The 24,806-nt window shown below is 42.2% G+C and overlaps 1 protein-coding gene across 2 annotated transcripts in view; it reads left to right on the top strand.

The window, feature by feature from the left end:
- The window catches only part of RAB6A (RAB6A, member RAS oncogene family), a 101,655-nt gene that overhangs the window by 59,474 nt on the left and 17,375 nt on the right, over positions 1-24,806 (top strand). For both annotated transcript variants that reach the window (XM_023209458.2, XM_023209459.2), the window contains exon 6: positions 1,896-1,989. In XM_023209458.2, coding sequence (XP_023065226.1) covers positions 1,896-1,989 — 94 coding nt within the window. The remainder of the gene's footprint in view (positions 1-1,895; positions 1,990-24,806) is intronic.

Raw genomic sequence — 24,806 nt, 5'->3', positions numbered from 1 at the left:
GAGACTCTGTCTCAAAAATGAAAAAAAAAGACCATTGAGGTTATATCAGATTCAGGAGAGCCAACTCAAAGAAGCTCTACTGGTCAAACTGTAGGAAAATTTGAAAATCAATAATTACTGTAAAATATGTTTAAATCCACAAGTAGTAATAATAATAATAATATAGTTAAGGAGAAAACTCATTGGTCACCTTTGGAACATGCCAGAGACTGACTCGAGCATTTCTCCTCCTTTACTCTCCCTGCCTCCGTCACTCCTTCCCTCCTTAAGTACCTCAGGATAAGCAAATAATTGAGAAAGTTTATTTCTAAAGAAGTATTTAATTTGCTATAAAGGACATTGGAATAACTGGCAGTAAAGGACATTTAAAAATGTTTTAGAAAATTTATATACATGGAGAGAATGAGAAGATAAAACAAGCAAATGTAAAATCTTAACAGTTGGAGTGTTACGTAAGAGAATGTTCTTGTTTTTAGGGAGTGGAGAAATATAGAATAATAATTTCTTGTAGGCAGGAAGGGAATGGGATCTAATACATAGATGTAAGTTTTGAGAATAAGGACAATTCTTTCATAGTAATAGGACTAGAGGTAGAATATAAGGGCACACTTGCAAGTAGATGGAAGCTTGTGGAAGTTCTCTTCCATTGCTCAGTTTTCTGTGTTGCAGGAAGCAGGGTTTGTCAGCTGATAGTTTAACTAATTAGAACATTTGTATATTTATGGAATACTTAACCTGTAAGCTTAGGCATTAGGAATACCAATATAAATGATATAATCTTGCACTTGAGAGTTCACAATTTCAGACACAATGTTAATTGTAATGCATCACAAAATACCCTGTAAAGGAAATATTAAAGTATTAATATTTTGTATCTAGAGGGTTTACCATACATGTGTTTGACTCACTTACTTCACTTAGAGAAATCCACAAAATCGGCCAGGCACAGTGGCTCATGCCTCTAATCCCAGCATTTTGGTAGGCTGAGATGGGTGGATCACCTGAAGCCAGGAGTTCGAGAGACCAGCCTGGCTAACATGGTGAAACCCCGTCTTTACTAAAAATACAAAAATTAGCCAGGCATGCTGATAGGCACCTGTAATACCAGCTACTCAGGAGGCTGAGGCAGGAGAATCGCTTGAATCCAGGTGGTGGAGGTTGCAGTGAGCTGAGATCATGCCATTGTACTCCAGCCTGGGCAACAAGAGCAAAACTCTGTCTCAAGAAGAAGAAATCCATAAAATCTAACCTAAGGAAATGATTTACAGTGCACAGAATATCAAGCACAAATATTTAGGGCAAAAATTTTCATGGTAGTGTAAAATTGGAAAACAGCTTGCATTCTAATAGTTTGGGAGTGGTCACATAAATTCTAGGAGCAAATTGACAGAAATTGTCTAGCCATAGACACAAATTTTTGTGTCACAATTTACACAAAGATTTGAATTTTAAGGCTAAAAGCCTATGGTCTGATACTAAGGGAAAGAGGCAAGCTATTAAGCATTTTTTGTTTTATTTTAGCTTTTTCTTTTTTTGAGACAGGGTCTTTTGCCCAGACTGGAGTGCAGTGATGTGGTGGCCTAATAATGGTTCACTGCAGCCTTCACATTCCTGGACTCAAGCATCCTCAAGCTATTAAGTTTTTAAAAGTAAAAAAATTACAGGATGAGCCCAGTCAAGTGAAAGCAAATCAGTAACAAAAAGTCTTTTAAAAAAAAAGTATACACACAGAAACACACAAATTTCAAAAGTGTGGCAGATTAATGCATTTTCAAGCTAATCTGACCTGTATAACCAGTCCTTATGTCAAGGAAAGTTATTTTCAGAGCTTTCTTTATAATCTTTATAATATTGTCTATGTCTCAAAAGTAAGAAGTTTGTTTGTTTCTTTACAGGCAAGTGTCAATTGAGGAGGGAGAGAGGAAAGCCAAAGAGCTGAATGTTATGTTTATTGAAACTAGTGCAAAAGCTGGATACAATGTAAAGCAGGTAAGTTGAGTTGAGGTTACCAAATTGAAAAAACGTGAAATAATTGTGTGAGTATTCTATTCTCTGGTGTATGGTTTTCTTCCACCTGGCAAGAGCAGGCCTTACAAACTAGTAGTGTATTTTCAAACAGTGAAAAATATAAATGTGGCATAGTTTTTGGAAAAAGAAAAAACTTGCCAAACTTCAGATTGTGAACGGAACTACTGCAAAGTGGTAAATCTACCATACTCTCCTCTCATTACATTCCTACTGCATTGCTTTAAAGGTAAATTTTCTTTCTTTTCTTCTATTTTGAGATGGAGTTTTTGTCTTATTGCCCAGGCTGTAATGCAATGGCGTGATCTCAGCTCACTGCACCCTCCACCTCCTGGGTTCAAGCGATTCTCCTGCCTCAGCCTCCCGAGTAGCTGGGATTACAGGCATGCGCCACCACGCCTGGCTAATTTTGTATTTAGTAGAGACGGGGTTTTTCCCGTGTTGGTCAGGCCGGTCTCGAATTCCCAACCTCAGGTGATCCGCCTGCTTCGGCCCCCCCAAAGTGCTAGGATTACAGGTGTGAGCCACCATGCCTGGCTGGTAAATTTTCTTTATTTCAGAGTTTGATGCCAAGACTGAAATAAATGAAAATAAATATTTGCTGTCCGTATTTCTGAGTTTGATGCCAAGACTGAGATAAATGAAAGCAAGTATTTGCTGTCAGTAATGGTGTTCTTCTACTTGTTGTAAAAGTAAATTCTGATTACTTTATCCTTAATAAACTACTGGTGTTTGAACAATGTTTACAACAGGTCTTTTTGGGGGAAGGCAGGAAAATATAGGGAGATGTCAAATTATCAAGTCATTTACTACAAGATAGGTCAGCCGGAGACTCACCTGCTTAACTCTTCAAGGCTATATATCATATAGAATAGTGGTCCCAGATTTATAAGATGTATGGACATATATATATAAAAATAAAATATATATATATATATTTAGGTTTGGTTTTTTTTTTTTTTTTTTTTTTTTTTTTTTGAGACGGTGTCTTGCTCTGTCGCCCAGGCTGGAGTGCAGTGGCGCGATTTCGGCTCACTTCAAACTTCACCTCCCAAGTTCATGCCATTCTCCTGCCTCAGCCTCCCAAGTAGCTGGGACTACAGGCGCCCACACCATACCTGGCTAATTTTTTGTGTTTTTGGTAGAGACGGGGTTTCACCGTGTTAGCCAGGATAGTCTCAGTCTCCTGACCTCATGATCCATCTGCCTCAGCCTCCCAAAGTGCTGGGATTACAGGCGTGAGCCACCACGCCCGGCTTAGACCAATAATTTTCTTAATTGAGGGTGATCAACAGAGGGTAACAGTAGCATCTTTTAAATAATTAAAGCTTTATGAAAAAGTCTTTATATTGTTTTTTATACTTTATTTTCCTCCATGCCTCGAACCATTATGTAAGTAGTATTGAATGATCACTCATTCTTTCCTCATTAACATATTGTTTCATGGTTTGATATTTTTGCTCATGCTTTTGTTTCCTTTGCTTAGAATGTTCATTTTTTTTCTTTTCCTAATTGTACTCCTTATAAGTTTCAGTTTAGACGTCAGCTCTTCAGCAACATTTTCTGACATTTCCCATCCTACCTCCTGTCTGTGACACTGATTCTCTTACGTGTTTTCACAGACCTGATCTCAGTGTCATACTTACCACAGTGTATTGAAAATCTCTCTCTCTCTCATCAGAATTATATATTCCCAGAACCTAGCAATGTGTATGGAACGTAGTAAGTGATAAGTAAATGAACCCATAGGAGCCACAGACAGTTAAATAATTTGTGTAATACCATTATATTAGCCACATGCCACTATTCTAAGACAAAGCAGTGAGTAGCTTCATCTGACTTTCTCTTTTCTATTTTTATATATTTTTTCTTTTATATTTATTTATTTTTTGTTTGAGACAGGGTCTCGCTCTGTCTCCCAGGCTTAGTGCAGTGGTGCAATCTTGGCTCACTGCAACCTCTGCCTCCAGGGTTCAAGTGATTCTCATGCCTCATATTCCCCAGTAGCTGGGATTACAGATGTGCGACACCATGCCGGGCTAATTTTTGTACTTTTAGTAGAGACAGGGTTTCATCTTGTTGATCAGGCTTGTCTCAAACTCCTTGCCTTAAGTAATCTGCCTGCCTCTGCCTCCCAGAGTGCTGGGATTACAAGTGTGAGCCACCAAACCCAGCTGGCTTTCTCTTTTAGAGAGATTTTGATAAGGGTGTGAGCTAGTTGCTTCTATATCCTGCTTCCAGGGTATCCTTTTCTTGGTTAATAGCTGAAGAAGGCATTGCTGTAGTACCCTAGCCCCGACCCTAAGTAGCCTCATAGGTTTAGAAGCGCTAGAATTATCAGATAGCATATAGTAAGCACTACTGATGTCTAGTGTCTTCATGATGTTTGATTGCTTCCGATTTTATTTTTATTATTTTTATTATTTATTTATTTATTTGAGATGGAGTCTCACTCTGTCGCCAGGCTGAAGTGCAGTGGCGCGATCTTGGCTCACTGCAACCTCTGCCTCCCAGGTTGAAGCGATTCTCCTGCCTCAGCCTCCTGAGTAGCTGGGACTACAGGCGCCCACCACCATGCCCAGCTAATTTTTTTGTAATTTTAGTAGAGACAGAGTTTCACCATGTTGGGCAGGATGGTCTCCATCTCCTGACCTCATGATCCGCCCGCCTCGGCCTCCCAAAGTGCTGGAATTGCAGGTGTGAGCCACCATGCCCTGCCCCTCTTACTTTTATTTTTTTGAAATGAGGTCTTGCTCTGTTTCCCAGGCTGGAGTGCAGTGGCATAATCACAGCTCATTGTAGCCTTGACCTCTCAGGCTCAAGTGATTCTCCCGCCGCAGCCTCCAGAATAGCTGGGACTACAGGCATGCACCACCTTGCCCAGCTAATTTTTAATTTTTTTCCAGAGACTATGTTCTTGCCATGTTGCCCAGGCTAGTCTTGAACTCCTAGACTCAGGTGATCCTCCCACCTTGGCCTCCCAAGATGTTGGGATTATAGATGTGAGCCCCTCTGCCTAGCCAATTTTAGTAAATTTATAGCATTGTACAACTATTACCATAATCTGATGTTAGAACATTTTTATTACTAGGTATATATTTTTTTTCCAAAAGCCTAACCCATACAGGCAGATATAGCTGTCTAGTGATAATGAGGAGAGATTTCTTTTACAATCTTGTCCTGAATTCAAAACCCATTTGCGGCTGGGCGCAGTGGCTTACACCTGTAATCCAGCACTTTGGGAGGCTGAGGCAGGAGGATCCCTTGAGTTCAGGAGTTTGAGACCAGCCTAGGCAACATAGCAAGAACCCCGTCTTTATAAAAAATACAAAAATTAGCTGAGTGTGGTGACATGCACCTGTGGCCTCAGCTACTCATGAGGGTAAAGTGAGAAGATCGCTGGAGTCCGGGAGTTTGAGACTGCAGTGAGACATGATTATGCCACTGAACTCAGCCTGGGTAACAGAGTAAGACCCTGTCTGAAAAAAAACAAAACAAAACCCACCATTTGCTACTTTACTGTTTTTCCTTATTTAGATTATCTATCTGAACATCTCATCTTGGTGAAGTTCCTGATGCTGTTGGTACTTGATTTTATTGTCTTTTAAATATAAATGTAACCAAAACTTCTATTTTATAACTTTTGAAACTGAACTGACTTAATTTTTTGTAGCTTCCTTCTTAACTCACAAAAACCATTACTTGTCTTAGGTTTTGTAAGGGAGTGCCACAGTATTTTATTTCACTGTTTAGAGACCATGCTTTGTCTGCTCATATAATTCAGCCAAGGAAGACAAAGTCCTGGAACCCCCAAATGAGAGAATGAAACCAAATAAAAAATTAAAATATTAGGTTAATAAGCACATTTAGGTCGGGCATGGTGGCTCACGCCTGTAATCCCAGCACTTTGGGAGGCTGAGGCGGGCAGATTACCTAAAGCCACGAGTTCAATATCGGCCTGACCAATATGGTGAAACCCGGTCTCTACTAAAAATAGAAAAAATTAGCTGGGCGTGGTGGTGGGTGCCTATAATCCCAGCAACTCGGGAGGCCGAGGCAGGAGAATCACTTGAACAACCCGGGAGGTGGAGGTTACAGTGAGCCAAGATCGTGCCATTGCGCTCCAGCCTGGGCAACAATAGTGAAACTCCAGCTCCAAAAAGAAAAAAAAGCACATTTAAATAATTGGTTAACGTCTTCCCCTTTCAACTGGCAGTGGTTAATCTTATAGAATAATAGAATATATTTTGTCATTTGGGAAAATGACTTGCTGATTTGAAGTATTAGCTAACAAATAACGTTACTGTTGAATGGATTGTTTATTTATTGAATTTTTATGGATTTTTTCTTTTGTTTTTATTTTTTCTATATAACCTTTCTGGTTTTTTTTTTTTCTTGGGTTTTTTTTTGTTTGTTTGTTTGTTTGTTTGTTTTTTTTGAGATGGAATTTTGCTCTTTCGCCCAGGCTGGAGTGCAGTGGCATGATCTCGGCTCACTGTAACCTCCACTCCCAGGTTCAAGCAATTCTCCTGCCTCAGCTTCCCGAGTAGCTGGGATGACAGGCTCATGCCACCATGCCCAACTAATTTTTGAATTTTTTCTTTTTTTTGGTAGAGGCGGGGTTCTTCATGTTTGTCAGGCTTGTCTCAAACTCCTGACCTCGTGATCCGCCCACCTCAGCCTCCCAAAGTGGTGGGATTACAGACATGAGCCACCATGCCTGGTCTAAAATTTTTGTTTGTTTGTTTGTTTTTGAGACGGAGTCTTGCTCTGTAGCCCAGGCTGGAGTGCAATGGTGCGATCTCAGCTCACTGCAAGCTCTGCCTCCCGGGTTCACGCCATTCTCCTGCCTCAGCCTCCCGAGTAGCTAGGACTACAGGCGCACACCACCATGCCTAATTTTTTGTATTTTTAGTAGAGATGGGGTTTCACCGTGTTATCCAGGATAGTCTCTATCTCCTGACTTCGTGATCTGCCCACCTCGGCCTCCCAAAGTGCTGGGAATACAGGCGTGAGCCACCGCGCCCAGCCTAAAAGTTTTTTTAAAGGAACTTCAGAACTAGTCAAATATAACTAATTACTTCTTATGGCATAATACTTAGAAACAAAATTTTTAATAAAAACTTGAGTATTGAAATAACTAGCAGTGAAAGAAAATGTTTACCCTTTTAGTTTCACTACAAATCATCCTAATATTTTAAAAAATCATGGCCTTTGATATCATTGCACATATAAGCTATATAGAAAAATACAAATTTTCGTAAGTTAAGTCTAAATCAAATCTGCAAATAACCGTAGTTCAACTCTTTATTCTAGACAATGCACTTAATGTGGTTGGAGTTCAGTGCATATGTTAGAAATCTAACGTTTACCATGCCATTGGAAACTTTAATAAAAAATATATGACAAACGTTTCTTATATTTTATATTTTTTAAAGACATATAGTTAACCATTGAGGCTGGGAATGTAATCTTCCTTTACTGTCCTTGGCAGAGAGAATACCTAATATCCAGACAACAATAAGAAAGGACAGTTTTAGGCCTGAGCTTGGTGGCTCATACCTGTAATCCCAGGACTTTGGGAAGCCAAGGTGGGAGGATCACTTGAGGCCAGGAGTTCAAGATCAGCCTGGTCTTGAATAGTGAGGCCTCATCTCTATAAAACATCAAAAAATTAGCCAGGTGTGTTGGTGCATACTTATAGTCCCAGCTGCTTGGGAGGCTGAGGCAAGAGGACCCACTTGAGCCCAGGGGATTGAGGCTGCAGTGAGTCCTGATCGTGCCACTGCACTGCAGCCTGAGTGGTAACATAACAAGACCCTGTCTCAAAAAACCCGGAAAGGACGAAGGTTTTAGAATGGCAAATTTTCCCCAGGAAGAGGATTGGAGAATTGTTTAATGGGTCTAAACTTTAATGTACATAATTGTTACCTGGAAGTTTATTTAAGATACAGGTTCCAGCACTTTGGGAGGCCAAGGCAGGCAGATCACTTGAGGTCAGGAGTTCAAAACCAACCTGGCCAACATGGTGAATTCTCGTCTCTACCAAAAACATACAAAAATTACCCAGGCATGGTGGTGTGCCCCTCTAGTCTCAGCTACCTGGGAGGCTGAGGTAGGAGAATCGCTTGATCCTGGGAGCCTGAGATTGCAGTGAGTCGATCGCACCATTGCTCTCCAGCCGGGGCAACAAAGTGAGACGCTGTATTAAAAAAATAAAGAAACAGGCCAGGCGTGGTGGCTCACGCCTGTAATCCCAGCACTTTGGGAGGCCCAGGCGGGCAGATCACAAGGTCAGGAGATCGAGACCATCCTGGCTAACACGGTGAAACCCCATCTCTACTAAAAATACAAAAAATTAGATGGGCGTGGTGGCATACGCCTGTAATCCCAGCTACTGGGGAGGCTGAGGCAGGAGAATCGCTTGAATCCGGGAGGTAGAGGTTGCAGTGAGCAGAGATCGTGCTACTGCACTCCAGCCTGGGTGACAGAGTGAGACTCTGTCTTAAATAAATAAATAAATAAATAACTGGTTCTGGGGTACTTATGGATATTGATTCCAGTAAGTTTAGTATAATGTCCTAATACATCTACATTTTAAACAAGAATCTCAGGGAATTTCTTGGCCGGTTGTTGTGGCTCAAGCCTGTAATCCCAATACTTGGGGAGGCCGAGGCAGGCGGATCATGAGGTCAAGGGATTAAGACCATCCTGGCCAACATGGTGAAACTCCATCTTCACTAAAAATACAAAAATTAGCTGGCCGTGGTGGCACTTGCCTGTGGTCCCAGCTACTAGGAGAATCACTTGAACCCGGGAGGTGGAGGTTGCAGTGAGCTGAGATCATGCCACTGCACTCCAGCCTGCTGACAGAGCAAGACTCTGTCTCAAAAAAAAAAAAGAAGAAAAGTATCTCAGGGAATTTCTCATGCGTGATATACTTTTTTAAAAAGACTGGTATAAAGCCATAGAGATGGATCAGCAGTAGTCTCAAATCTATTCAGTTTGTTGTTTGAACAAGTAAGTACTGTTTTCCTAACCCCTGCTAGATACAGAAGGCAAGCTTCCTACGTTCAGAATGTAATAGCCAAATTTGTACACAAGGAATTAAATAGTTGTTATTTAGCCAAGTATCAAAATAAGTCTTCATGAAGTAGGAGAGAAAACCTAGTGAAATCCAGAAGCTCTTTGACTCATCTGCATTCATACCTTGGAAACAATCATTTAGACACTAAGTCTTAACTACTCTTCCTACTGGTATATTGAGGCCCTTGCTATCTAGTAGCCTTGCCTGTTACCATAGCTTTTTAACTGATAAATGCCTTTAGTCTTGCCCCATTTTAGTTTATTTTACATCTTGTTACCAGAGTGATTATTTTAAAATGCCAACCTCATCAGTTTACTCTGTGAATTTTATTATGAATGTTAAACTCCTTGTAGGCCAGGACATGCTGTTCAATAACATCATTGATATAGCCCCCTCATACCTTACTATCCTAATCTTTGGCCACTATATACGTGCTTGAAGTACTCCACATAGACCGTTTTCTCATATTTTTATTGTATGTTATTGTCCTTCTTTCTAAAATAGTTTCTTCCCTATCTAATATTTGTAACTCTGTTCAGACATAATCAAATTTAGATTAAGAGCCTTTCTGGGCTGGGCATGGTGACTCACGCCTATAATCCCAGCACTTTGGGAGGCCGAGGCGGGTGAATCACAAGGTCCAGGAATTCAGGACCAGCCTGGCCAACACGGTGAAACCTCGTCTCTACTAAAAATACAAACATTAGCTGGGCATGGTGGTGCGTGCCTATAATCCCAGCTACTCAGGAGGCTGAGGCAGGAGAAATGCCTGAACTGGGACCCAGGAGGCAGAGGTAGCAGTGAGTGAGATTGTGCGACTGCACTCCAGCCTGGGTGACAGAGCAAGACTCTGTCTCAAAAAAAAGAGCCTTTTCTGATTATTGCAATAGTATTCCTTCTTACTCTTTTTTTTTTTTTTTTTTTTTGAGACAGTCTTGCTCTGTCACTCAGACTGGAGTGCAGTGGCACAGTCTTGGCTCACTGCAACCTCCGCCTCCTGGGTTCAAGCAATTCTCCTGCCTCAGCCTCCCAAATAGCTGGGACTACAGGCGCACGCCACCGCACCCCGCCAATTTTTGTATTTTTTTTTTTTTTTTTTTTGAGACAGAGTCTCGCTCTGTCGCCCAGGCTGGAGTGCAGTGGCGCTATCTCGGCTCACTGCAAGCTCAGCCTCCCGAGTAGCTGGGACTACAGGCGCCCGCCACCTCGCCCGGCTAATTTTTTGTATTTTTAGTAGAGACGGGGTTTCACCATGTTACCCAGGATGGTCTTGATCTCCTGACCTCGTGATCCGCCCGTCTCGGCCTCCCAAAGTGCTGGGATTACAGGCTTAGAAACAGCGTTTCACCATGTTGGCCAGGCTGGTCTCGAACTCCTGACCTCATGATCCACCTGCCTCGGCCTCCCAAAGTGCTGGGATTACAGGCGTGAGCCACCGCACCCAGCCCTTCTTACTTTTAATTTAGATTTTTGTTTTTGTTTTTGTTTTGTTTGTTTGTTTTTTTAAGACAGAGTCTCGCTCTATTGCCCAGGCTAGAGTAAGAGGCATGATCTCAGCTCACTGCAACCTCCGCCTCGCCTCCCAGGTTCAAGTGATTCTTGTGCCTCAGCCTCCTGACTAGCTGGGATTATAAGTGCACGCCACCATGTCTAGCTAATTTTTATATTTTTAGTAGAGACAGGGTTTTGCCAGGTTGGCCAGGCTGGTCTGAAACTCCTGGCCTCAAGTGATCCGCCCACCTCAGCCTCTCAGAGTGCTGAGATTACAGGCGTGAGCCACTGTATCTGGCCAGAAATTTTTTAATTGTCAGTTTATCCTGCCTCCCCACTAAACAACAAACTCAATAAATGTTCATTGAATTAATGATAATATAGTTTATTTTTTTTTGCCAGATTCTTAGAGCTGCATTGTTTTGCCATAAAAATAAGATTTATTTCATGGCGTTGGTTCTGTCTTAAGAATTTTCTAAGCTAGACTGAACAAGCCCTAGAGAAGCCAGGTTACTTGGGGAATTGCCCTTCATTTGCTGTTTTGACTACACGTTAGACATAGATACATGTTCATCTTCCCTTTCTTTGCATTCACCTGACGCACGTTGAATTTTTTTTGTCAGGCTAGGCATGGTTGCTCATGCTTATAATCCCAGCACTTTGGGAGGCTGAGGCAGGCGTGTCATTTGAGGGCAGGAGTTCTACTAAAAAATAAAAAAATTAGCTGGGTGTGGTGGCACACACGTGTAATTCCAGCTACTCAGGAGTCTGAGGCAAGAGAATCACTTGAACCCAGGAGGCTGAGGTTGCAGTGAGTCAAAATCACACCACTGTACTCCAGCCTGGGTGACAGGGCAAGACTGTCTCAAGGAAAAAAAAAATTTATATATATATATAAAATTGAGATAAACATTTATGTACAGTGAAATGTATACATCTTAAGTTGACTATTAGATGAGTTTTGATAAATGTATTTACAGGTATAATGGCCACAGCAGTGAAGATACAGACATATGTATGTTGTTAATTTCCCAATGTTTAGGGACATTTCTAGATAATCTTAATTGTTACTGGCTTCTAATTTAATTCTGTATTAATTATAGTCAGAGAATACACTCTGTAATATTTCAGTCATTTGCAATTTATTGAGGCAAGTTTTATGGCCTATCATATGGTCTTATTGAATGTTCTTATATGTACTGGAAAAAGGATTTTTTTTTTACAGTTGTTAGGTATACTAGTTAACATGTTTGATAGCATTCTCAAATCTTACATAGCCTGGCCAGGCACAGCGGCTCATGCCCATAATCCCAGCACTTCAGGAGGTGGATGTGGGAGGATCACTTGAGGCCAGGAGTTCAAAACCATCCTGGTCAACATAGTTGAAACCCTGTCTCTACAAAAGAAGAAAATTTTTTTTGAAAATTAAGCTGAGCATGGTGCCATACACCTGTAGTTCCAGCTACTCAGGAGACTGAGGCAGAGGATTGCTTGAGCCCACGAGTTCAAGGCTGCAGTCAGGCATGATTGTGCCACTGCATTCCAGCCTGGGCAACAGAACAAGACTCTCTCTGTCTCAATAAACAACAACAACAACAACAAAACACCTTATATATCCTTTTTTGTCCAGTTCTGTCAGTTACTGAGAAGGGGATATTGAAATCTACAACAAAGATGTATTGTTCGCTTTGCTGATTAGTTCTATCAACTGTTACTTCTTGTGTTTTGAAGTTATGTTAGTACGTGTATACAGGCGGGGCGCGGTGGCTCAAGCCTGTAATCCCAGCACTTTAGGAGGCCGAGACGGGCGGATCACGAGGTCAGGAGATCGAGACCATCCTGGCTAACACGGTGAAACCTCGTCTCTACTAAAAATACAAAAACTAGCCGGGCGAGGTGGCGGGCGCCTGTAGTCCCAGCTACTCGGGAGGCTGAGGCAGGAGAATGGCGTAAATCCGGGAGGCGGAGCTTGCAGTGAGCTGAGATCCGGCCACTGCACTCCAGCCTGGGCAACAGAGCGAGACTCCGCCTCAAAAAAAAAAAAAAAAGTACGTGTGTACATATTTAGAACCATTATGTCTTCATTATCTATTGACTTATGTAAAGAACTGTCCCTCTTGGGCTGGGTGCAGTTCCGCATGTCTGTATTCCCAGCACTTTTGGGAGGCCAAGGCAAGGCAGGCTGATTGCTTGAGCCCAGGAGTTGGGACCTGCTTGGGTAACATGATGGAACCCTGTCTCTACAAGAAAACAGAGAAATTAGCCCAGTATGGTAGTCCCAGCTACTTGGGAGGTTGAGCTGGGTGGATTGCTTGGCCCAGGAGGTTGAGGCAGCAGTGAACCAAGATCATGCCACTGCACTCCAGCCTGGGCAACAGAGCGAGACCCTGTCTCAAAAAAAAATAAAAAGAAAAAAAGAAAGAAAAAAGAAATGTCCCCGTATCCAGAGTTAATCATTGCTGAGTGTTAGTCTTATACAAGCTGCTGTGCTATTACCAAAGCTAAAGTCTGCACTGAACTTATAGGGGTCAAAATTAAATTCCTTTGACTACACGTTAGACATAGATACATGTTCATCTTCCGTTTCTTTGCATTCACCTGACGCACGTTGAATTTCTGATAAAGGAAATAAAACTGATTATCGTGAAATAATCTCTGACCCCTTCTGAGTTCTTGCTGTGCAGGTCAGTCATAATTCAGAAGTTGTGCTGGTATTCAGGACTTTCCGAGGTAAATTTCACAGTGTAGTCACTGTCTTAGAAAACATTGAGAATCAAAGTCTTATATGCCTGTTACTACCATTGTGTGTTTGTTCAGCTGTGTATGTTTGTAAGCAGAACTATTTTTTATTTTTGCATTGTACTCATTTTATTTGACAAAATCATGCCTTTTTACCAGAAGATACACAGAAGTCTTTCTGTGTATAAGATATATATTTATCAGTACTAAAGGTACTATGTAGTTCTGCTTTTCTATATACAGAGATGTTTCCTAGCTTTCTGCTAATCTGCTAACTGGATTCCTCTTCCACATTCCCTCATTTACTAGATTATAATGCACATCACTTAATAAAAGCTTAAAAATGGGCTTTCTCTGTTGCTGTTTTCTTTTTAAATAATTGTGAGAGCTTTTACATTTATCTGATCATGATTCAAGTGACTAGGCTGTAGCAGCCAAGAAATGTCCTGTGCCTAACCCTTTTGCTCTTTATTTTGATTTAAGCACTTGACCCTAAAGTACTGCTTCTGTCTTACAGAATATTGTTGTCATTTTTACAATAAAACAATCAGTACTAGAACTAGCATAAATAGTAATATCTAACATGATCATTTGTATTATATAGGATATTTAAGTAAAATGTGTTTCATTCCATTCAGTATTTCATAAAAAGACAGCCTCTGAAAAATAGTTTTACTCCTTAGATTTCTCATTCTCTACCCCTCCACACAGCATTGTTTTTTTTTTTTTTTTTTTTTTTTGAGACAGGGTCTTGCTCTGTTACCCAGGCTGGAGTATAGTGGTGTGAACACGGCTCACTGCAGCCTTGAACTGCTGGGCTCCAGCAATCCTCCTGCCTCATCAGCCTTCCAAGTAACTACGACTACAGGCACCCACTATCACACCCAGCTAATTATTTATTTTTCCTAGAAATGGGTTTTGCTATGTTGCCCGGGCTGCTCAAACCCCAGGCCTCAAGTGATCCACCAGCCTTGGCCTCCCGGAGTGTTGGGATTACAGGTGTGAGCCATGGTGCTTGGCCCAAATTCTTTTTTTTTTTTTTTAATGCAAAAGTATTACTTTGTTTTTGGAAGTGGTATGGTGTTTAAATTGCTGAAGAAATGATAATGATAAGGTGATTAGCCTTCACCTGGTTTTTCATCTAGGGATTAGCACATTCTTTTAGTGAAGTAATAAGTGTATGATGTCACTTTATTATTTATTTTGAAGTACTGAAAAATGGAAAAAGGAAAGAAAAACCCCTTGATCTTTAAACTTCTAAAATCATTAGTACTTATCATAAAAAGAAGATTTGTTTGAAAGAGAGAAGACTTTATGAGAAAGTAGTGATAGCTGATGGGCATCAGCTCTAACAGGTCAGTGAAAGCTTGTGTACATACTAACCATGGAGTTGCAATGATATATATGTATGGGACAATTATTTTATATTGGCTGAAATAGTATATGTACCTTATGCATTGGGGGTGATCATATCTTTTCCTCATCACTGTATCTTCCATGCCTACCACAGTTGGGTTATAGCAGGTGGTAATCTTGGACTTTTATCATGTACCTTAATCCATAGGTATCAAGTATGGTGTGCTAGACCACTGTAGGTACTTTGGAAAATAAAAAGTTATGTAAAATGTGGTTCCTGACTTCAAGAAACTTATGATATTGTTGGGAAGAAGAGTCACATTCTCATGAAGACTATGCAGTAAAGCATGGGTCATACATGATAAATTCCTAGCAAATGCTGCAGATGGTAAGATACACAGTAATTACTGAGAAGCAAGGCCAGGTGCGGTGGCTCACACCTATAATCCTAACACTTTGGGAGGCTCAGGTGGGAGGATTGCCTGACGGCCAGGTGTTTGAGACCAGCCTGGGCAAAAAAGGGAAAACTTGTGTCTATGAAATAATGAAAAATAAATAAAAATTTAAAAATTAGCTAGCTCTGGTTGAGTGTCTGTAGTCCCAGCTATTCAGGAGGCTGAGAGAAGCTGAGATGGGACCGTCACTTGAGCACAGGAGTTGGAGGTTGCAGTGAGCTATTGGCACATCACTGCACTGCAGCCTGGATGACAGAGAAAGACCCTGATTCAAAAAACTAAATAAAAAAGAGAGAAGCAAAATGAATGCTGGCACAAAGAGATGTATTGAATAATTGAATGAGATCACATATAGTTAGGCTGGTCAAGGAATGCTTTGTTTAAAAAACAGCATTATCAGCTGGGCACGGTGGCTCAAGCATGTAATCCCAGCACCTTGGGAGGCCAAGGTGGGTGCATCACCTGAAGTCAGGAGTTCCAGACCAGCCTGACCAACATGGTGAAACTTTGTCTCTACTAAAAATACAAAAATTACCTGGGCGTGGTGGTGGGTGCCTGTAATCTCAGCTACTGGGGAGGCTGAGGTAGGAGAATCACTTGAACCTGGGAAGTAGAGGTTGCAGTGACCTGAGATCATGCCATTGCACTTCAGCCTGGGTGACAGAGCGAGACTCCATCTGAAGAAAAAAACAAGAAAACAAAACAAAACAAAAAAACAGTATCTGAGCTGAACTGAGTGTATTTGATTTGGATAGGTAACCGGTGATGCTTCTAGGAAGAAGAAAAATTAACATAAGTATGATACAAGACTACCTAGCACACATAGTGTAAATACTATGCCATGAATGTTAACTTAAAGTCTTTCATTATTGCCTTCCTAGCAAGCACTTCATATATAACATCTAGGTGCTTAGATACTTGTTGAATACAAGAAGGAATCTATGTAACAATCCTATGAGTCAACTGCTATTGTTGGTCTGATTTTAGGGAGAAAATCTGAGGCATATAAATTATATTACTTGGCCGGGCGCGGTGGCTCAAGCCTGTAATCCCAGCACTTTGGGAGGCCAAGACGGGCGGATCACGAGGTCAGGAGATCGAGACCATCCTGGCTAACACGGTGAAACCCCGTCTCTACTAAAAATACAAAAACTAGCCGGGCGAGGTGGCGGGCGCCTGTAGTCCCAGCTACTGGGGAGGCTGAGGCAGGAGAATGTCGTAAACCCGGGAGGCGGAGCTTGCAGTGAGCTGAGATCCAGCCACTGCACTCCAGTCCGAGCGACAGAGCAAGACTCCACCTCAAAAAAAAAAAAAAAAAAAAAATTATATAACTTGCCCAGAATTGCCTAAATACTGTCTACTAGATCCACTTAATACACCAAGTGTTTAACTTAATTCTCACAATATCCCTATGAAATAGATAAGCATATTCATTTCATTGATATGAAACCAAAGTTTTAGAGGTCAAATAACTTGCTTAAGATTATAACTTGCCAGGCGCAGGAGCTCACGCCTGTAATCCCAGCACTTTGGGAGGCCAAGGCAGGCAGATCACGAGGTCAGGAGATCGAGACCATCCTGGCTAACACGGTAAAACCCCGTCTCTACTAAAAATACAAAAAATTAGCCGGGCGTGGTGGTGCGCGCCTGTGGTACCAGCTACTTGGAGGCTGAGGCAGGAGAATGGCGTGAACCCGGGAGGCGGAGCTTGCAGTGAGCCGAGATGGCGCCACTGCACTCCAGTCTGGGCGACAAAGCGAGACTCCGTCTCAAAAAGAAAAAAAAAGGATTATAACTTAAACTACAATGTGAGCCCAAGTCTATTTAGTTCCAAAATCTGAGCTCTTAAGCCATATATTAGTCTACCTCTCTCAAATTTAACCTCACCCCAATTTATCCTTTTGTGTTTCATATCCTTAACACAGTAAGACTTTTTATTTTTTATTTTATTTTATTTTATATTTTGAGAGAGTCTCACTCTGTCACCCAGGCTGGAGTGCAGTGGCACAATCTCGGCTTACTGCAACCTCTGCCTCCAGGGTTCAAGTGATTCTCCTGCCTTAGCCTCTTGAGTAGCTGGGATAACAGGCATGCTCCACCACACCTGGCTAATTTTTGTATTTTTTAGTAGAGATGGGGTTTTGCCATGTTGGCCAGGCTGGTCTTGAACTCCTGACCTCAGGTAATCTGCTCACCTCAGCCTCCCAAAGTGCTGGGATTACAGATGTGAGCCACCACGCCAGCCCACAGTAGGACTTCAATATCACTGAATGGTCAGAAATCTATGTATATGATGAATATGAACTGACAGAGAAATTATATTGATCAGGTTTTATTCAGTCGTTAATGAACTCAGATATTTGTTGATCCCCTCCTGCATGCCTAGTTATGTTATAGGGACTGGGGATACAATAGTGGAACAAAATAACCTAAGTCCATGCCATTATGGAGCTTACATTTTGGTATGGGGAGTTAGACAATTAGTGAAATATAATCCTTAAGGAGGTTATACATTCTATAGAGAAAAATGAGGTAGGGGCCAGGCACGATGTCTCATGCCTGTAATCCCAGCATTTTGGGAGACTGAAGCAGGCAGATCACTTGAGGCCAGGAGTTCAAGATCAGCCTGGCCAACATGGTGAAAACCGCCTTTACTAAAAATACAAAAATTAGCTGAGGGTGGTGGTGCGCACCTGTAGTCCCAGCTACTTGGAAGGCTGAAGCACAAGAATCACTTGAACCTGGGTGGGGGAGGTTGCAGTGAGGCAGAGGTTACAGTGAGCCAAGACCATGCGACTTCCCTCCAGTCTGGGAGGCAGAGTGAGACTCTTTCAAAAAGAAAAAAAAAGAAAAGAAAAATAGAAAAATAAAGTAGGGTAAGAAGGATAAAGACTACTGGTGAAGGGAATGATGATATATTGATGTCTTATAAAAGGAGGAAAAGCCTGTCTGATAAGGTGATATTTGAGCAAAGAACTGAAGGAATTGAGAAAGTGAGTCGGCCGGGCGCGGTGGCTCAAGCCTGTAATCCCAGCACTTTGGGAGGCCCAGACGGGCGGATCACGAGGTCAGGAGATTGAGACCATCCTGGCTAACACGGTGAAACCCTGTCTCTACTAAAAAATACAAAAAAACTAGCCGGGCGATTTGGTGGGCGCCTGTAGTCCCAGCTACTGGGGAGGCTGAGGCAGGAGACTGGCGTAAACCTAGGAGGCGGAGCTTGCAGTGAGCTGAGATCCGGCCACTGCACTCCAGCTTGGGCGGCAGAGCCAGACTCCATCTCAAAAAAAAAAAAAAAAAGAGAAAGTGAGCCATTTGTACATCTAGGGAAGAGCGTGCCAAGCTTCAAGTGCAGTGACAAATTCAAAGAAACTTGGCATATTTAAGGAATAGTAAGGAAATTAGTAAGGTTCAAGTAGAGTGAAGGAAGGGGCATATGATAAGAGAAGAGCTCACAGAGATAGTTATGGAGAACAGTGGTCTAAGACCATGTAGGCAGTAGTGAGGATTTGGCATTTTATTCCCAGTGAGAGAGGAAGCCATTTTCATCAGAGGTTTGACAGGATCTCACAGTTTAAAAGTAATCAGGCCAGGCACGATGGCTCATGCCTTGTAATCCCAGAACTTTGGGAGGCCAAGGTGGGAGGACTGCTTGAACCCTGGAGTTCAAGACTAGCCTGGGCAACATAGGGAGACTGTGTCTCTGCAAAAAAAAAAAAAAAAAAAAATTGCCGGGCATGGTGGTGGGCGACTGTAGTTCAAGCTACTCAGGAGGCTGAGGTGGGAGGATCGGTTGAGCCTGGATGAATGAGGCTGCAGTGACCCATGATCATGCATGGGAGACAGAGCAAGACCTTGTCTCAAGAAAGGAAAGAAATCACTGGCTCTTGTGTAAAAAATGATCTGTTAAGAGTAATTGAAAAAATAAATACAAGTAATAATAATCTTTTATTTAATACCTTACTACCAAAATTAAGATGGAGATCTAGCAAAAAGTCAGAAGCAGCTGGGCGTGGTGGCTCACACCTGTAATCCCTACACCTTGGGGAGGCTGAGGCAAGAGGATCACCTGAGGTCAGGAGTTCGAGACCAGCCTGGCCAACACGGCCAAAGTCTCTACTAAAAATACAAAAAGTAGCTTGATGTGGTGGTGAGCGCCTGTAATCCCAGCTACTCCGGGGGTTGAGGCAGGAGAATTTCCTGAACCTGGGAGGCAGAGGTTGCAGTGAGCCACTGCACTCCAGCCTGGGCGAGAACAAAACTCTGTCTCAAGAAAAATAAAAATAAAAGTCAAAAGGCCACAAATAATGAACACTCATATAAGAATTCAGTTATGTATAAAACACTCCTTACTCTGACAACGTTTGTTTTCATAATGGAATTTTTTCTGTAAGTTGGTAAAACTGATTAGCTTTGATTGCTCTTTGAAGGGTGGTATTTCTGCCTATAAAATACTTAGTTAACTTCATAAGGTAAGAACTGGTAGTCATAGTGATATTATTTTGAAATCTCCTTCTCCAGTGTATCCCTTTACATTAAAATTATCCCTAAAAAATTTTTTAACCCTAAAATAATGGGCTAAAATATTCAACTTGAAAGTTTCTACAGAGAACCATATTCAACTTGTCATCGTCCCTGAACTAATTCCTGTACTAGCTGTCACTGCAACTTAAATATGTCTGTTGCCCCCTAGAAATTACAAATAAAAGTTTCTTGGGGGAAGAAGCTGTTCCAGCAAGGATGCGCTAGAATGTCTTCTAGAAAGTGGATACTCGATTGAGACCATCCTGGCTAACTCGGTGAAACCCCGTCTCTACTAAAAATACAAAAAATTAGCCGGGCGTGGTGGCGGGCGCCTATAGTCCCAGCTACTCGGGAGGCTGAGGCAGGAGAATGGCGTGAATCCGGGAGGCAGAGCTTACAGTGAGCCGAGATCGCACCACTGCACTCCAGCCTGGGCCACGGAGCAAGACTCCGTCTCAAAAAAAAAAAAAGAAAAGAAAGTGGATACTCGGCTGGGCGCGATGGCTCACACCTGTAATCTCAACACTTTGGAAGGCCGAGTTGGGTGGATCATCAGGTCAGGAGTTCAAGACCAGCCTGACCAACGTGGTGAAACTCCGTCTCTACTAAAAATACAAAAAAATTAGCCGGGCGTGGTGTCACACGCCGGTAATCCTGGCTACTCAGGAGGCTTAGGCGACGCTTGAACCCCGGGAGGAAGAGGTTGCAGTCAGCCAAGATTGCACCACTGTATTCCAGCCTGGGCGACAGAGCAAGACTCCATCACACACACACACACACACACACACACACACACACACACACAAAGTGGGCACTCAGTAAATATGAGAATATTTTTTTAAGTATTACAAACTGTACTAGTCTCATACTTAGTCATCTGTGATTCCTAATATAGCAGAAGCCTTTGTTTTGTTAGCACGTCATTGGCATTTAAGAAGTAGATTTTTCTTTTTCTTTTTTTTTTTTTTTTTTTGAGACGGAGTCTCGCCCTGTCGCCCAGACTGGAGTGCAGTGGCTCACTGCAAGCTCCGCCTCCCGGGTTTACGCCATTCTCCTGCCTCAGCCTCCCGAGTAGCTGGGACTACAGGTGCCCGCCACCTCGCCCGGCTAGTTTTTTGTACTTTTTTTTTTTTTTTTAAGTAGAGACGGGGTTTCACCACGTTAGCCAGAATGGTCTTGATCTCCTGACCTCGTGATCCGCCCGTCTCGGCCTCCCAAAGTGCTGGGATTACAGGCTTGAGCCACCGTGCCCGGCCAGATTTTTCTTTTATTTAACCAAGAAGTAAGTTGGAATTTGAAAACCTTTGTAAAGTTTTTTTGGCCCGCTTGGGGATGTCCTGAGTTGAGTACAGGTTAGTGACACTGATTCTTTTAATCTAATTGGAATATTTTGGAGAAAGCACCAAGTTTGTTAAATACATTGATTAAAACTATAGATTAAAAAATTTTGGATATATTTTTATTTTTATTTTTTGAGACACAGTCTTGCGTGTTGCCCAGGTTTGAGTGCAATGGCACGATCTCAGCTCACTGCAACCTCAGTCTCCCAGGTTCAAGCAATTCTCGTGCCTCAGCCTGCCCAGTAGCTGGGATTGTACACCTGTGCCACCATGCCCAGCTAATTTTTTGTATTTTTTGGTGAAGACAGAGTTTTGCCATGTTGGCCAGGCTGGTCTCAAACTCCAGGCCTCAAGTGATCCGCCCACCGTGGTCTTCCAAAGTGCTGGGATTATAGGCATGAGCCACTGCGCCTGACCTGGTATATTTTTACAGTAATTTTCTCTGGAGACAGGATCTCCTTATTCCCAGGCTGATCTCGAACTTCTGGGCCCAAGTGATCTTCCCATTTTGGCTTCCCACAGTGCTGGGATTACAGTCATGAGCCACTGCACCCACCCTAAAATTTTTGTCATAAAAAAATGGATTAGCTTTTTATGTCTCTCACTTACGTGTAATAGTAGTAGTTTTACAAAACAAATTATTCTTACCCAAGATTGTTAGCTGTTTCTTCACATAGCCCTTTCACAATGCTTTCCATATAAAAAGTACTCCATTTATACTAGGCAGCTTAGGTATTATAAAAAATAAGAGCTTTGGAATCTCAGCTCTGCCGTTTATTTGGTCTGTGGCAAATACTTTCTTTAGCCTTAGATTTGTATAAAATGGGGTTATTAACATTTTCCTCACAAGTAAGTACTCAGTATTAGTGTCTCTCTTCCCTTATTTGATTTGATTGTTTCTTTTTTTTTTTTTTTTTTTTTATTATACTTTAAGTTCTAGGGTACATGTGCATAACGTGCAGGTTTGTTACATATGTATACTTGTACCATGTTGGTGTGCTGCACCCATCAACTCGTCAGTACCCATCAATTAATTTGATTGTTTCATACACCCTTACAAATTATTATTACAGCATTGGGTTTCTTTTTTTTTTTTTTTTTTTTGAGATGTCACCCAGGCTGGAGTACAGTGGCGAGATCTCAGCTCACTGCAAGTTCTGTCTCCCAGGTTCATGCCACTCTCCTGCCTCAGCCTCCCAAGTAGCTGGGACTACAGGCGCCCGTCACCTCGCCCAGCTAATTTTTTGTATTTTTTAGTAGAGACGTGGTTTCACTGTATTAGCCAGGATGGTCTTGATCTCCTGACCTTGTGATCCGCCCACCTCCGCCTTCCAAAGTGCTGGGATTATAGGCGTGAGCCACCGCGCCCGGCCAGCATTGGTTCTTAACCCTAGCTGCACATTAGAATCATCCAGAGATATTTAAATAAAACACAAATGACTCAGCCCCACCCCACATCAGCTGAATCAGTCTTTGAGGGTGAGGCCCAAGCATCTGGTGTTTCTTTGTTTTTAAGCTTCCCAGGTAATTCTGATGCCCCGTGGGTATTGAGAACCACGGGTCTAGAGGGAAAGAATTCACACATAGCCTTTCAAGGAAGCTTTCCTGAGGTATTTCTTTGTAATAACTTTCAAAGTTAAGAATGGGGGAGGGCCTATGGGATCACTTTAACCTATTACTCTTATCTAGCCTTTTTTGTTGTTGTTGTTTTTTCAAACAGTCTCATTCTGTCCCTGAAGCTGGAGTGTAGTGGCGCCATCATAACTCACTATAACCTGCATCTCCTGGGCTCAAGCAGTCCTCCTACTTCAGCCTCCCAAGTAGGGACTACGGGTGTCTACCACCACACCTAATTTTTTAAATTTTTAGTAGAGATGAGTTCTCACTATGTTGCTAGACTGGTCTTGAACCCCTGCACTCAAGTGATCTCCTGCTTTGGGCTCCCAAAGTACTGGGATTACATGCCTAAGCTACAGTGCCCAGGCTGTCACTTTCTTTTCTTTTTTCCTTTTTTTTTTGGAGATGGAGTCTCACTCTGTCGCCCAGGCTGGAGTGCAGTGGCCGGATCTCAGCTCACTGCAAGCTCCGCCTCCTGGGTTTACGCCATTCTCCTACCTCAGCCTCCCGAGTAGCTGGGACTACAGGCGCCCGCCACCTCGCCCGGCTAGGTTTTTTTTGGTATTTTTTAGTAGAGACGGGGTTTCACCATGTTAGCCAGGATGGTCTCGATCTCCTGACCTCGTGATCTACCTGTCTCGGCCCCCCAAAGTGCTGAGATTACAGGCTTGAGCCACTGCGCCTGGCCTTTTTTTTTTTTTTTTTTTTTAAGAGACAGTCTTGCTATGTTGCCCATGCTGGTCTCGAACTCCTACACTCAAATGATCCACCCACCTCAGCTTCCCAAAGTGTTGGGATTACAGGCGTGAGCCACCACACCTGGCCCTGTTGCTTTCTTTAAACACATATTTCTCTGATTCATATACCTACTGGTCAATCTTTTAGTCTCTTTCATTCATTCCAATTATATTTGCTTATGTTAATTAAATCCTTTTTTAAATTTTTTTGGAGATGGAGTCTCGCTCTATCATCCAGGCTGGAGTGCAGTGGCATGATCTCAGCTCACTGCAACCTCTGCCTCCCAGGTTCAAGCGATTCTCCTGCTTGAGCTTTCTGAGTAGCTGGGATTACAGGCGTTCGCTGCCATGCCTGGCTAATTTTTGTATTTTTAGTAGAGACGGAGTTTCACCATGTTGGCCAGGCTGTTCTTAAACTCCTGACCTCAGGTAATCCACCTGTGCTGGGATTACAGGTGTGAGCCACCACGCCCAGCCATTAAATCCTTTTTTAAATATTTAATTGAAGATACTCTTCATTGGCTTTTTTGTTGTTGTTATATTTTTGGTTATTTATTTATTTATTTATTTATTTATTTATTTATTTAAGACGGAGTCTCGCTCTGTCACCCAGGCTGGAGTGGTGCAGTGGCGCAGTCTCGGCTCACTGCAAGCTCCACCTCCTGGGTTCACGCCATTCTCCTGCCTCAGCCTCATGAGTAGCTGGGACTACAGGAGCCCGCCACCACGCCCAGCTAATTTTTTTTTGTTTGTTTTATTTTTAGTGGAAACGGGTTTCACCATGTTAGCCAGGTTGGTCTGAATCTCCTGACCTTGTGATCTGCCCACCTCAGCCTCCCAAAGTGCTGGGATTACAGGCATGAGCCACCACGCCCAGCAGGCATTTATTTATTATCAAGTTGAAGTTTATCTAATTTAGTCAGAGTTTTCCCTCACTGTAACCCTGTTATGCGTGTGAATTTGAAATCCTTTTTATATTTCTTTTTCCGTTAGAACTGAATAAATTGATTTCTTTTTTTGCTCTGTTTTTGAGGTCAGGAGGATTCAGTGGGTATAAGTATTGCCAGATTTTCTTTGCCTTAATATGAAAATAAGCTCTCTCAAGTCTGTATTGGTCTGCTAAGTAGTATTGTGGATAGTTATACCCAAAGGATTAATCTGACAATTCACATTTAATAGGTACCCAAAACAGCCAGCAAGTAAAGGCACTAATACAAACATTTGTACTGCACTTTTTGCTTTTTTTTTTTTTTTTTTTTGGAGATAAGAGTTTCGCTCTTGCAATGGTGTGATCTTGGCTCACTGCAACCTCTGCCTCCCAGGTTCAAGCGCTTGTCCTGCCTCAGCCTCCCTAGTATCTGGGACTATAGGCACAAGCCACCACACCCAGCTTTTTTTTTTTTTTTTTTTTTTTTTTTTTTTTTTTTTTTTTTTT

Source organism: Piliocolobus tephrosceles, chromosome 13 (assembly GCF_002776525.5).
Source record: "Piliocolobus tephrosceles isolate RC106 chromosome 13, ASM277652v3, whole genome shotgun sequence".
In the NCBI taxonomy this organism is placed as follows: domain Eukaryota; kingdom Metazoa; phylum Chordata; class Mammalia; order Primates; family Cercopithecidae; genus Piliocolobus; species Piliocolobus tephrosceles.
The sequence above is the reverse complement of the archived record's forward strand: the minus strand, read 5'-3'. Positions and strand labels throughout refer to the sequence as shown.